Here is a 13,198-nt window from a genome sequence, read left to right as displayed (position 1 = left end):
GCCTCATCTGACACCAAGAAACTGGGGCCCAGCCCTGGCTGGTATGGCTCAGTTGGTTGGAGTGTCGCTCTGTGCACCAAAAGGTGGAGGGCTCCGTTTCTTGTTAGGGCGCACACCCAGGGTTTGATACCTAGTTGAGGCAGGTGTGGGAGACAACAAATTGATATTTCTCTCTCCCCGTTCCTCTCTCTGAAATCAATAAAAATGTATTAAAAATGAAAAGAAACTGGGGCCCAGGAAAGGCCCCATCATGGGGACCTTGCTGTGACGCCAGCTCCTCCAGCAGATCCACCTGGAGGGACAAGCTCCTCCCCGCTGACTCTGCCATAAGCAGGAAGAAGAAACGCAGGAAGAGCACAGCTGAGTCCTGTTGCCTTCCACGTGCTGATTCCACAAAACACCAGAGATGCCTCCGACTTCAGACAGACACTCGCCAACAGAAGCATTAGGAAGCTAATGGGTTAGGTGGGCCCAGTCCAGCAATACAGTAAAGTACGACACAACAAAACCAAGTGGGGTCTCCCCAAAAACACAAGGGTGGCAAAACATTAAAAAATTTAAGAAAATAATCTAATATGCACACCATATAACAAGTGATCATGTTATGGATGCAGAAGCCTTTGACAAAATCCAACACTCATTCCCAATAAATTCTCAGCAAACGCAGCACAGAAGGGAATGCCCTCGACCTGATAAAAGACCCCACTTGAGTACCCCGAGATCATCGACAAGGCCAGGCTGCTTGCTCTCACCCCTGCTACTCAACACACTGGAGGCCCTGGCGACACAGCAAGACGGGACACACAAGTGTACAGATCAGAAAGGAAGAAGTGTACTGTCCACTCACAAGTCACGTGTTTTACATAAAACTCACAACAATCCACAAAAAAAGCTAATGGAACAAGTGAGCTTTAGACCAGACACACAAAACAAGGCCAATACACAAAATCAAACATATTTCTACACATGACAATAGGGACTATGAATGTACCATAAAAAACAAAACAAAAAGTGAATAAACCGTGAACTCGACCTGCATGCTAAAAATGACAAATGCCAATGAAAAGTGACTTAAATCATTGGCGAGACAGACTGGAAGATTCAGCCCTGAAGAGTCTCCCCAATTCGATCTTTAGCTTCAACATAACCCGAATCAAAATCCAAGAAGGTGTCCCCCTGGAAATCGACGCTGGCTCCCAATGCCTTGGAGGGGAAGGGCCTGGACCCGCGCCACAACCTGAGGAGCACAACGCTGGGCTGCAGGACCTGCCCTCTCAGGTGTCCCGTTGAGCCAGCCACTCCCACCTGCGGTGTCCCTGGAAAGAAGCAGCGTCCACACGCAGACTGGGAGACGGTTTGACAAAGGGACAACAGTGATTCAATGAAGAATTTTGGGGTGTGATGGGCAAAACAAGTTATTGCAGTGGTGGTCACACCAATGCTGTTTGTGAACATGCATTAAGAAGGATGAGTTTTACTGTACAGAGATTATGCTTCTTAAGCTAAACAACAGACTTTCTACTTTATAGACGTGAGCAACTGACTTCAGGAGGCCCTTCAGTAATGGCAAAGCCAGAGGCATAAAGGTACACGAGGTTTCCTGACTTGCCACAAAGAAAGGGTATGTGAAGTTTCCACCCTGAAGAGGATCCCTCGTGGAGCGGCACTCACCTTCTCCTCTGCCAGGTGCAGAAGCTGTTTCCTGGCCTTCTCCACATCTGAGGACGGGCCCCTGATGACGACCGTGTCACTTCCCGAGCCTTCCACGGGGAAGTGGATGTGGACCCCGCCGCACTCCTCCATGATGGAGCGGATCAGACGGCCCTTCGTGCCGATGAGGGAGTTGTGCAGCTTGGCGGGGATAGAGACCTCCACCTCGGCGATGTTGGCCTGAAATCACAGGGCACAAGGGAGCCACGTTTTTGTGTGGCAAGAAGGGCGAGATTGAGAGTTAGCCACAGTCAGTGTGGTGGGTATTTAACAGGCCTGGTGCAGAGGAGCCCAGAGCCCCTGTGCACGTGTGCGTATGTCACACACAGCGCAGAAGGGAAGCCGTAATGCCAGACCATAAGCAGCGCTGCTCCTTCAGGCCCTCTCTGGTGCCAGCAGAAGGCGCAAGCAGCAGAGACAGGTCTGAGGTGCCTATGGATCACCCTTTTCTATTAGAACCCTGTGTGAAGGGCTCAGCCTGCAGTCAAGATGGAACAACAGAAACTGCATTTATCTGCCCCAGGAAACAATGAAGTTCGAGACACTGGAGACAGAAGCACAGAAGGTGGGCCCTATGACTGTCCCCTGGTGGAGCCCCTGTGTCGAGGACGCAGAGGTGACAGTCCAAGGAGGCCAAGATGCCAGGAACTGACGGGTCAGTGCCCAAGGAGAGAGAACATGGAGAGAGACCCTCACACCACAGGCAGACTGCCCAGGCCAGGGCAAGAGCCAGCTGAAGAGTGAGAGGACTGGGGACAGCAGCTTGGTCAGTGTCCACATATACGGGATCTGGGTGTAGTGCTCAGAAGGGTCTCACCCCAAGCGGGAATACCTGGACCTACACCAGCACCACCCTGGTCGCACCTAACAAAGGAGCAAACTGTTTCAAAGTAACTGATGAAAGAACATAAAAGCATCCAACACCCGCCCCAGTAAACTTTGTAACATCTGGTGTAATAAAAAACATGGGATATGCAAAGACACGGAAAAAAATGACCACAAGGATAAACCAGAAAACGTCCCAGCAACGACACAGAAGGTAGAAACGGGGCCGAGGACACTGAGACAGGAATCTTCACTCTGTGGCCTACAGTCAAGCCGAGGGACAAGGCTAAATGTGCCAAGTATAAACACAAAAAATTCAAATTGAATTCTACAGGTGAATAGTATCTGAAGTGAAAAATATAGGTGGGGTCACAGGCAGATTAGACGTTGCAGAAAACTAATGAACTTAAACTCGTTGAGAAAAACGCAGCACCGCCTCTCTAAGTAAAGGCGCCAGTGGAAGGCAGGACATCCCGCTGCCTAACACTCAGTAATCAGACTCCCTGAAGGGGAGGGCAGGAAAAACTGGTAAGAAATAATGACCCAAATTTTTCCAAATTTGATGAAAACTATAAACTCAACCATCCAAGGAGTTTAAGGAACCCCAAGCAGAGAAATATGAAAATGACAAAGCTGGTGACACAGTAACAGAACAGCAGAGGGCCAGCCTGCAGACTAGGGTGATATCGCACGTCTTGTCAGGAACCACCTAATATGCTGTACATCAATCACATCCATTAAAAAAAGGAAGTACTGACACGTGAAAACATGGGTGAGTTTCAAAATAATTATGCAGAGCAGCGAGACTCGAGTAGACGCTATGATTCTCAGACAATCACGTAAAAATCCAAACTCATCGACTGTAACACAGCAGACTGGGGGCTGGAAGGGGTGGGGGGTGTTGGGGGAGTGCATGGGACAGAGGTGCTAACGGGAACAAGGCTATTTCAGGGTTAATGGGTTAGTTCGCTATCTTGACTGTGGAGGTAATTCCATGGACTTTCACATCTGCCAGATGTATCCAACCGCACACTTTAAATACATGCAGTTTCTTACATGTTCACTTTTCAAAAATTGGGGGGGAAAATATCGTAAGCCCTCAGAACACAGACATGTCCCAGCACGCAAGTCAGACGCTACCACCGCTCAGGACCTCCGTGAGCACCGCCAGAGACCACTGCCCTGACCACTGCTAATCCGGGAGGGGCTGGCCCTCCTGACCCCAGGCCAGAGCCATCCCACAGCCAAGTCCCCATTACCAGGTCTTTCTGGATGGACAGGATGCGGCTCCGGGCAGCCTCGCAGTTGGCCCGCTTGCCCGTGATGACAATGGTCTCCGAGTTGCTATTTTCTGCTGGGAGATCGATCTTGGTGTTGCTTTCTTCACGAATCTGCGAGGAGAGGCAGCGGTGAGAAGTGACTGCCACCGTGACATTTCTAACCCAGGGCTGAGAAGTAAGGCCTCCCGTCAAATCTAAAGCCAGCGTGGCACAGGGCCATGTGGGCAGGGCGAGAGGAGCCACGAGGCAGGAACAAGCTGGCCAGTCACCTTTTTGATATTTGCGCCTCCCTTCCCAATGATGTTCTTGTGAAACTGCTTGAAGATCGGGACGGAAATTGAATAGCTATTTTCCACCTTAAACACAAGAGAGACGGCCCGATTAACTGTCGTGCTAGAGTCTCTTCCATCCTGAGGGCAGTATGAAATGACTACCACCCAACAGACTTTCTCCTGCTTCTCTCCCACTGCCTGCCTTTGGAAGTCTGTCATGAGGGCAGGTGAGATGCCTCTTCAACTACCTCACCTGGCCTGTTACAGTGGACAGGTGCAGAGGCCCGAGCCCCCCTTTATAAAAACGTGGCCTGCTACAGACCCTGAGACCTGTCAAATGCATGTTCCACAATCCAGAAGCAAGCAAACTGGCCAGGTGCCCTCAATCGGCCCTCTAGGGTAAAAGAGAGTCCCTGCCACTATAGGACGAGAGCAGGCTGGGGATGCACAGAGGCCAGGACACCAGGGTGAGGAGTGAGCTCAAACCACCCAGCACTCTTGGGCAGCAAGGTGAAGTGAGTGCTGGGGAGCCCACCCAGCCTCTCCTCCAGGGGTCACAAGCTAAGTGCATGCCTGCAAGGGCCGTGGAGAGCACAGGGCCACCTGCAGCCTCCCCAGCAACGCGCCCCCCCCCCCCCCCAGGTCGAGGGAGGAACTATCCATGACACTACTTGCACGGGTCTCTCTCCTCACTGGATGGGACAGTTTCCTAGGTGTTGGAAGACCCCTGAAGGAAACAAGGTCACCTGGCACAGGACACGGGGGATCTCCCCACTTTAATTCCATGGAACACTCGAGTTGTGACAATTCCTGCCAGTCTAAACATCAGGTGCTGAGAGGTGGCATCACGACTTTGTCCCAAGTCCCTGAGATGGCAGACCCACCAATGCCAAAGTTTGCTCCCTGAAGCAGGAGCCCTGATGCACATGCCCCTCCACCCCCCACACCACTGTCACACGACGAAGGACGGAGAGAGTCTCCTACCAAATCGGCCACCATCTTCTGCATGTATTTTGTGCATTTTTCCACCTCATTCTTGGGCCCTCTGAGTTGGACAATATCACTTTTTTGTGCTGGGTCTGGAAAGTTGATGATAACCTAGAATAAATCACCAGGAGACCAAGTCTGATCATTGGTGAGGACTCCAAAACTAAATATGCCCAAGGGCCAGCCAAACCAATCCTGGAGGATCAGCAAAATAAGGCCACCGGGAAACTACCTCTGGGAATTTGTCCCGAATTTCACGGATGCGTTCACCCTTCTGCCCGATGATCGTGCGATGAAACCTCTGCTCGACGATTAGGTCCTTGGTTCGCTCATTTTCCTGAAGACACATCCAAACGGGTGACGTCACTTACTGCGAGCAGGGAACCACCGCCCCACAGCACGAGGTGCCTGGGAGTCCATGACCCCAGAAGGCGAGCAGGTGGTGAGCCAGGAGCACTGGCCAGTACACAGTGCCCACTGGATTCCTGTCCGGCCCACCCGCTGCCCCCCAGCTGCCCTGGGGGTATGGTGCTCTCCTGGACACAGTGCCAAGGGAGAACCAAAATGCAGACAGAGCCCTCCAACCAAAAGCACTACTGCAGCAGCCAAATTACCAGAGCCCCTCACTCAGTGCTGTGACCTTACAGGAACCAGGGACCTTGGCCTGGTGCTCTGCACAGCAGGGAGAGACCCCTCACCACCAGGAAGCAGGGACTGCCCAGTGTGATAAGGCAGTGCTCAGCATGGAGCACTGACCCATGTGGTCCTCACCTCCTCCAGAGGGCCCGTCAGGAGGTACAAGAGCAGGCACAGAAAGCACGGAGGGGACTGCCTATCTATCCTATCAGGGAGGTTCTGGAGCAGATGGGCATCAGAGTGACAGAAACGAGGGCTCAGCACTCCAGTAACAAGATTCCAGAGCAAGGGGCTGTGGATGCTCAGGATGGAGCTGGTTGGCGCAGGAGAGAAGCCAGGACATGCCCAGGCTGAGGAGTGAGCTCGGGAACAGCCTAGCGCGGTGGGAGGCCATGCCATGCCCTGTATTACCGCCAAGGACACAAAGTCACTGCTGTAAAGCTGGCCTCCACTGTGGGACCCCTGGCACAGTACCATAAGACATAACAAGAATATCCAGGTGAAGGCAGCTGCCCGGGGGCATATCCTGCCCTGACGAAGCAGAAGTCCTACATCCCTGGGCTTTCCTGACAATCTGCACATGTTCATGCTGACCTCTGAGCAATCCTGCAGCACTGGACTCATTTGGAGTCATGTGCAGCCCAGGTTGAGACTCACTGCTGTGAGGTTATGCGCATTTGACTCAGGTGGGTGCTGGCAGCAGGCCAAGACAGCACAGTCCTTTAGTCTGGAAATAGGGAGTAAGGCCCACTGTGCCCGCCCCCTTCCCATGTGCAGATAACCTCACACCAATGGTTCAACCTTGGACACACACCAGTCACCTGGGTGCCTTAAAGAATCCAGAAAAGTCCCTCACAGTCCCTGGAGTTGGCACTGAGATGTCATGGAAGCCAAGGTCTGGCCAGGCCAAATTCCCCACTGCAGACATTCAGAGCCCCCTCGCATAGCAGAAGCCCAACAAGAAGGACATGTGGGGACTCCCTTCTCCGGACAGCACCTGCCAACACTGCTGCTCTGCCAAGGTGCCTTCCCCCAGGACCCCTCCCAGGGCTCACCATACGGGAGGCGAGCTCCAGCAGCTCCCGCTTGGCCTGCTGCACGCCCTGCGGGTCCCCCTCAATGCGGATCAGGTTGCTCTTCTCACTGTCGGGAGGGATGCGCACAGACACCTTGTACTGGTCTTTGATTCTGTTGACTTAAGGACAAAAGGAAACATTTTGGACTCAGACTCTACTACGGGCCACTGATGATGAACAACCTAACCAGCAGCCCACAGCAGGAAGGACAGCGCTAGGGCTGACGGGGACGATCCCCGGGTGCCCTCCCCACGGCCCTGTGGGCAGCTCAGGACAGTGGCCCGCTGACACTATTCACCTCGAGGCCAAGTAGCCAGGCGAGGACACCCACCCAGACACCGTGGCTCCCCCGCCACCCTCCTGCCCGTGCCCCTCACTGTTGGCTCCGCTTTTCCCGATGAGATGTCGGTGGAACTTGTGGTCGACACTGATCTCCACGTAGTCCATGCGGTGACTCTGCAGAGACACAGGGTGCGTCCATGAGACGAGAGGCTGGGCATCCAGAACCATAGGCGAGCTGGCAGCTGCTGCCTTTTTTGACCACTCGGCCGTCGGGATTGTCACAAGCCCGTCCCTCCGGCCCCGTGAAAGACCCGTCTTCAAAATAAGGTCCTCTCCAGGCCTCAGAAACACTGCTCACCTGCTGGGCTACCCCTTCAGCTCTGTGCCCACCCACGTGAGACCCGACGGCCTCGAGACATGACGATGGCCCTGTCCTCAGTTCACCAGCACCTGAACCGTCACAGGGCCTCACCAAGTCTTTCACCATGGCCTCGATCTGCTCCTGAGCCAAATTCACATCCTCCGTGGGGCCTTCCAGGGTGATCTTGTCCTCGCCTTCTGTGAACTCGATGTGAACCTACACACCAAAACAAGGGACAGTGAACACGGGGTGGCACCATGGCAGCGACCGATTCCGAAATGCTTCACGAGGGTGCACGTCCACCACCACCACGAAAAGCTGCAAAGGGGTCTGAGAGACAACCATTATTTTGGTACTAAATGTAGTCTAATCATCTTTCCTTTATCAACAGCAAGAACCTTGAAGTCCTTCCCACTGTGCTTGCCACCAGAATCCCCTCCTTCAAGCACATCACACCTCAGCATGCCTCCTGTACCGCTCACTGTACAGTGCCTACTCCCGCCTGGCCACACGGAGGAAGAGACAGCTAACCCGGACGGGATTTTAACCCAAGTAGAGCCGCCCAGCGGTGGTCCCCAGGCAAGGCCACTGCACTCCTGTTCCTAACACAGCAGGTAAGGAGGTGACTTTGCAGAAGCCTGGCCCACGAAGCCATCACATTGGCGTGAACCAGTTCTTTGATGAACAAGTAAAGTAGCTGCAGGGTAAATGGGAAACAACACCCACACAGGAGTCCGACACGGGGTGTGGCCTCTGCTGTCTCCATCTGTTCAAGTTCCCGGGGACAACTAAGGCCTCCAGGACACAGGTGCGGAAGACAAAGCCAGGGGCTCCACAGTTGACACAGTTTGTAGAGAAATTTTGCTCTTCAGAATTTACAGACGTTAACAATTAGGACGTTGTTATGCCATAGTAACTAAGAGAGGTGTTCCTGCTCTTTTTCTCTTTGAAATATGTTTTTATTGATTTCAGAGAGAGAAAGGGAGAAGGAGAGAGAGAAACATCAATGATGAGAATCATTGATCGGCTGCCTCCTGCACGCCCCCTACTGGGGACTGAGCCCACAACCTGGGCACGTGCCCTGACCAGGAATCCAACTCTAACCTCCTGGATCCTAGGTCAAAACTCAAGCATTGAGCCACACATCAGCTGGGCTGAGGTGTTTCTTAAGATATTCATCAAACCTAACACACACATTCTCTCTGGTTAAAAAGACCAAAAGAATGGCAGAGACATTTAAAAAAAACTTATTCTAATGTTTAAAAATCATGGCATAGTCTTCAAAGGCACCCACAGAATCAACAGTAACACCAACATGAAGGTCAGCAGCGGACGACAGAACACAAGGCCAACCCAGTGTAGCAAGGCCACATGTTCACTCACCTTTGGCATCTGCTGAGTGATCTTGGCCAGGTTCTGCCCCTTCTTGCCAATGATGAATCGGTGAAGCCAGGAAGGAGCAGAGACAGAGGAGACTGTAAAGCTATTGGCCTAGAACAAGCAAACCAACCAGTTGGTCAGCAGTGTCCAGGCTGTGTGAGCACCAGGTCGCTCAGCGGGGCTCAGGGCCAGCGAGCGCCCCAACCCAACACGGCCCTGTCCCTGGATCCACCTGGGAGGCAGTTACCTTGGCATAGACTTCAGTCAGCGCCTGCCCTAGCTTTTCAGGCTCCCCTCGAAGTATCACAGTCTCGGAGATGCTGTCGGAGGGTGGGATCTCCACAGAAACTCCAGTTCTTTCTAGAATCTCCTGCAAGGAATTGCCCTTGGGCCCGATGACATACTTGTGCTGAGATTTCTTCACCTCCACCGCGATGGTTGTGGTCTTCTTTTTCTATGTAAGAGTACCAACAAGATGTCAGAGGGGAGGGCACCGGGGGGGGGGGGGGGGGCGGGGCAGACCGTTGGCAGGGAGCAGGACACGGGCCCGACTACAGCTGCGGAGTCCTTGGAAGGAGAGATGATGGCCAGCTAAGCCCACAAACCCTACTCATCAAGGGTTGGGTTTTCTCCTCAGAAGAATCACCTAAGAATCTGTCCAGCTCAGACTGATCACTGAAACCTGGAAAAGCTAAAAATACCAAGTCCTCTCCCCACGCTGAGGAACCAGTGTCAGGCCTCAAAGTCACCAAATGGATCTAATGGCCTCTCAAAGACGTGGCCACTTGTGAGCAGTGTGTCCAGCCCTGTAGCAGCCCCAGCCCAGGGCAGAGGAGTGGGGGCAGTGGGCAGCGGGAACAGCCTCCAGCATAGAGCTCAGCCCCCCTCCAGGGACGGAAGGACAAGGAGCAGCACTGGCCCTGACCATCCTCTGTTCCTGCCCATGGGGTTTCCCTCCCCCCCCACCACTACCTTTTCTTCGTAAATCTTCTTGATCCGAGCCACGGCCTGAGCCAGCTGCTCCTTCTCCCCGGTGAAGACGATCTCTGTCCGGTTGACGCTGGGAGGGGGGATGTTGATGCGTGTCCCTGTCTCCTGCATGATCTCACTGACCAGTCGGTTGTAGGGCCCAGCGATGAAGGGGTGGAAGGCCTTCTCCACTTCCAGCCTCTCTACAGCACGTTTGTCCTGGAAACAAGAGAACAAAGCTGAGCACAGGCCTGGGAACGGCCTGAGGACTGACAGGCCTTCCAGCATCCGGGCTGAGGCTGCTGCACACACCAGGCCCAAAGGTGGGCTCACCTGCTCGGCAGAGATGAGCAGGACTTCATGGCGAGCTTTCTCGATGCCCTCTTTGGTGCCGGTGATCCTGATCTGGTTACTCGCGTCATCTGGCCGTGGGATCTGGATTTTGGTTGCAGTTTTTAGCTCCAAGTCCTGCAGTTTCTCTCCATTTTTGCCAATAACAAAGCGATGATGCTCTTTGGGAATGGCAACAGTTGCTGAGGCCTGCAGCAGGCAGAGAACCAAAGAAAACAGCATGCTTCTGTGTTCTGAAAACCACATTTTTCCATGATACTCACTGGCTAGAATACCATTCTCACCCGTTTTTGCCGAGCTAACCCCACCATCCTTCAGAGCAGTCTCAGGTTAAACATCTCCTCCTTGGGGACGCCTGACCTGACCCCAACCAGGGTATGTTTGAGGATGGTGTATTCCCTCGGCCCCGGATTACACTTCCAGCTACTACAATCATTTAATGGTAATTTTTTGTTCAATATCTTCTCGGCCCAGCCACAAGCCACCAGGAAGACAGGGACATTCAAGTACATCTGACTGGTTTCCCACGTTGCGACTCCTAACACCACACTGGGACACGGTGGGGGCAGGGACATACTAGACTGACCAGACTCAGTTCTGCTTCTGGAGTCCTGGCTGTCTGTTAACAAGCGTTTCTCCCTAACTCCTTTACAACCAATTCAAACAGACAACTCATCTGAGTCAAGAAAATGGAAACAACTCAAACCCAACAAACTTCTTGAGGTCACAGAGAAGCCTGAGAGGAAAATGGGGGTTTCTAGTCTTTCTCTCTACAGAAAATAGCCAGCAACTTAAAACAAAACAAACACAACCAGAAGCAAAGTGTCCCAGCAAGAAGTCACAGCTTCCCTTCTCCCGCAAGGGGTACAATTTCACACAGAACATTCCACATTCAGGACAGAAATGGGAAATCGTATCACAGGGGCAATACTAACACAGGAACTGAGACCACTGGCTTCTACACTGTGACCAAACGAGGCTTATTCCAAAAAATGGTTCAATGTTAGAAAATCCATTTATATAATTTAGCATATTGTTAGATCTATGAAGAAAAAAATCAAATGATCACCTCCACAAAATTTAACCCTATTCATGACAAAAATGTGCAAGAAAATAGAAGCAGCAGAGAAAATACAGACAGGCATTCGTGCAACACCTACAGCACAGACGTGGAAAAAACTTTCCCAACAATGACACAAAATAACAAACTATCAATCTGACTACAGATTAATAAACTCTCACAAGGCAGATCCGCACGACTGAGAAGGGTCTCAGGAGCCCTAATACACTCACTGCGCACGGTGCACAACTTCAACTTGATGGGAAGGGCAGGACAGACAAGACAGGACACAGAGAGAAGAAAAGGCCCTTGGACGAGGAAAGGTGCTCCATGCTGCTCATCAGAACAATGTAATAAGAACTTACTCAGCTGCCTCTCAGCCTGAATCGGGCGAGCACCAGCTGGGCCTGGCGAGGCCGTGGGGAGGCAGTGGAGCGTGAGGGCACAGCCCCGCGGGGGGGATCTAGCTGTTACGGCAAAAATCACAGCTGCCATTACTGCTGACCCGGCCACCTCACTTCTAGGAAACCAACCCCAAGATACACTGGGTAAAACAGAAAACAGCATGTGCACAGGTTTCCTGTGACAGGATTCATTACAGCAGAAGCTGGGCAGCCGCCCAATTACCCATCAACAGGAGTGCCGGAGCAATTCCCCACACACCGCACCCCACAGCTGTAGGAGGGCCAGGAAAGCTGCTATGTGCAGACACACAGACACCTCCATAAGATGCCAGGAAAAGCACAGCTCAGGGCAACCGATAGCGAGCTACCTTTCCACTCCTCCTCTCCAACCCAAACAGGGAGGGCGCGCCAGGGCCAAGAGGGGGCTCTGCATGCACCTGCTCACACAGCCCTGGCTGTGCCACTACCAGATGTTTAAGTAACTTTTTTTTTCTTAATGTGTTTTTATTCATTTCAGAGAGGGAAAGGGAGAGGGGGAGAGAGAAAAAGAGACATCAATGATGAGAGTCATTGATCGGGGGCAGCCCGCAACCCGGGCACGTGCCCTGACCAGGAATCGAACCCCAATCGCCTGGATCCTAGGTCAACACTCAACCGCTGAGTCATGCCTGGCTGGGCAAAGTAATTTTTTTTTAAACGCTTTTTGACTTGAGAGGGAGAGGGAGAGAGACAGAGACGAAGAGAAACACTGATCAGTTACTTCCCACAACAAAATGAGCCACACCAGTCAGGGCTCAGTAATTTTTAAAAATAAATGACTTCAAGGGATTGTAAAACCTACGACCCTTCACCTTAATTAGAAGGGTCAGAAACTCAAGAAACTTCCAGCTACAAACATCGAGGATTCTTGGACAAACAGCAGATTTTGGGTCTGTGGAAGGACAGTCCACACGTCTATGAGAAGTCAGGAAGCTAATGGAGGTGGAGGGTCCTGCCAGAAAGCTGCAGGAAGCCAACTCAACCGCTGGCCGAAGATGAGGTGACTTCAGCTGAAAGGACTAATAAACACATTAAGCATCCCTCCTGGCTGGTGTTGCCCAGTGGTCGCACACTCTCCTGTGCACCAAAAAGGCGGCCAGTTTGATTCGGGGTCAGGGCACATGCCCAGGTTGTAAGCTCCAATCCCAGTAGGGGCGGGAGGAGGCAGCCTATTGATGTTTCCCTTTCACAATGATGTTTCTCTTCCTCTCCCCCCTCCCTTCCTCTCTCTCTAAAATAAAAAAAATTAAAAAAAAAAAAGTCCTAATGACACTAAAAAGAATAATGAATCACCAGAAAAGAGGCAAGAAGGGCCAACTAACTAGTCTAAAGACTGATGGGGAGGAACAAGAACCTGCCCTTCCCACCCCAACTGCCGGGAGGAAAGCTCCTCATAGAGCACGTGCTGACACGGGGTAGGGGGCAAGAAAGTGCCACCCTGAGGGAGCCAGGCAGCCACCAGCAACACTCAACGCCAGGACAGCAAAGATGAATCGGGAACTTTATAACGGACAGATCCAGCTGAAGACACCTCGGTCTATGGACCAATCTTGGGATCAACACTAA

General features: G+C 52.3%; 1 protein-coding gene across 1 annotated transcript in view; it reads right to left on the bottom strand.

Moving 5' to 3' along the window:
* HDLBP (high density lipoprotein binding protein) overlaps window positions 1-13,198 on the bottom strand; it is a 32,272-nt gene that overhangs the window by 11,501 nt on the left and 7,573 nt on the right. The window contains exons 6-17 of the mRNA XM_016203642.2: window positions 10,112-10,318; window positions 9,782-9,997; window positions 9,057-9,263; window positions 8,813-8,920; window positions 7,541-7,645; window positions 7,164-7,242; window positions 6,766-6,905; window positions 5,307-5,411; window positions 5,072-5,185; window positions 4,085-4,171; window positions 3,795-3,926; window positions 1,672-1,890 (exon numbers count right to left, since the gene is read on the bottom strand). Coding sequence (XP_016059128.2) covers window positions 1,672-1,890; window positions 3,795-3,926; window positions 4,085-4,171; window positions 5,072-5,185; window positions 5,307-5,411; window positions 6,766-6,905; window positions 7,164-7,242; window positions 7,541-7,645; window positions 8,813-8,920; window positions 9,057-9,263; window positions 9,782-9,997; window positions 10,112-10,318 — 1,719 coding nt within the window. The remainder of the gene's footprint in view (window positions 1-1,671; window positions 1,891-3,794; window positions 3,927-4,084; window positions 4,172-5,071; window positions 5,186-5,306; window positions 5,412-6,765; window positions 6,906-7,163; window positions 7,243-7,540; window positions 7,646-8,812; window positions 8,921-9,056; window positions 9,264-9,781; window positions 9,998-10,111; window positions 10,319-13,198) is intronic.

This window comes from Miniopterus natalensis, chromosome 8, assembly GCF_054644295.1.
Source record: "Miniopterus natalensis isolate mMinNat1 chromosome 8, mMinNat1.hap1, whole genome shotgun sequence".
Lineage (NCBI taxonomy): Eukaryota > Metazoa > Chordata > Mammalia > Chiroptera > Miniopteridae > Miniopterus > Miniopterus natalensis.
The sequence above is the reverse complement of the archived record's forward strand: the minus strand, read 5'-3'. Positions and strand labels throughout refer to the sequence as shown.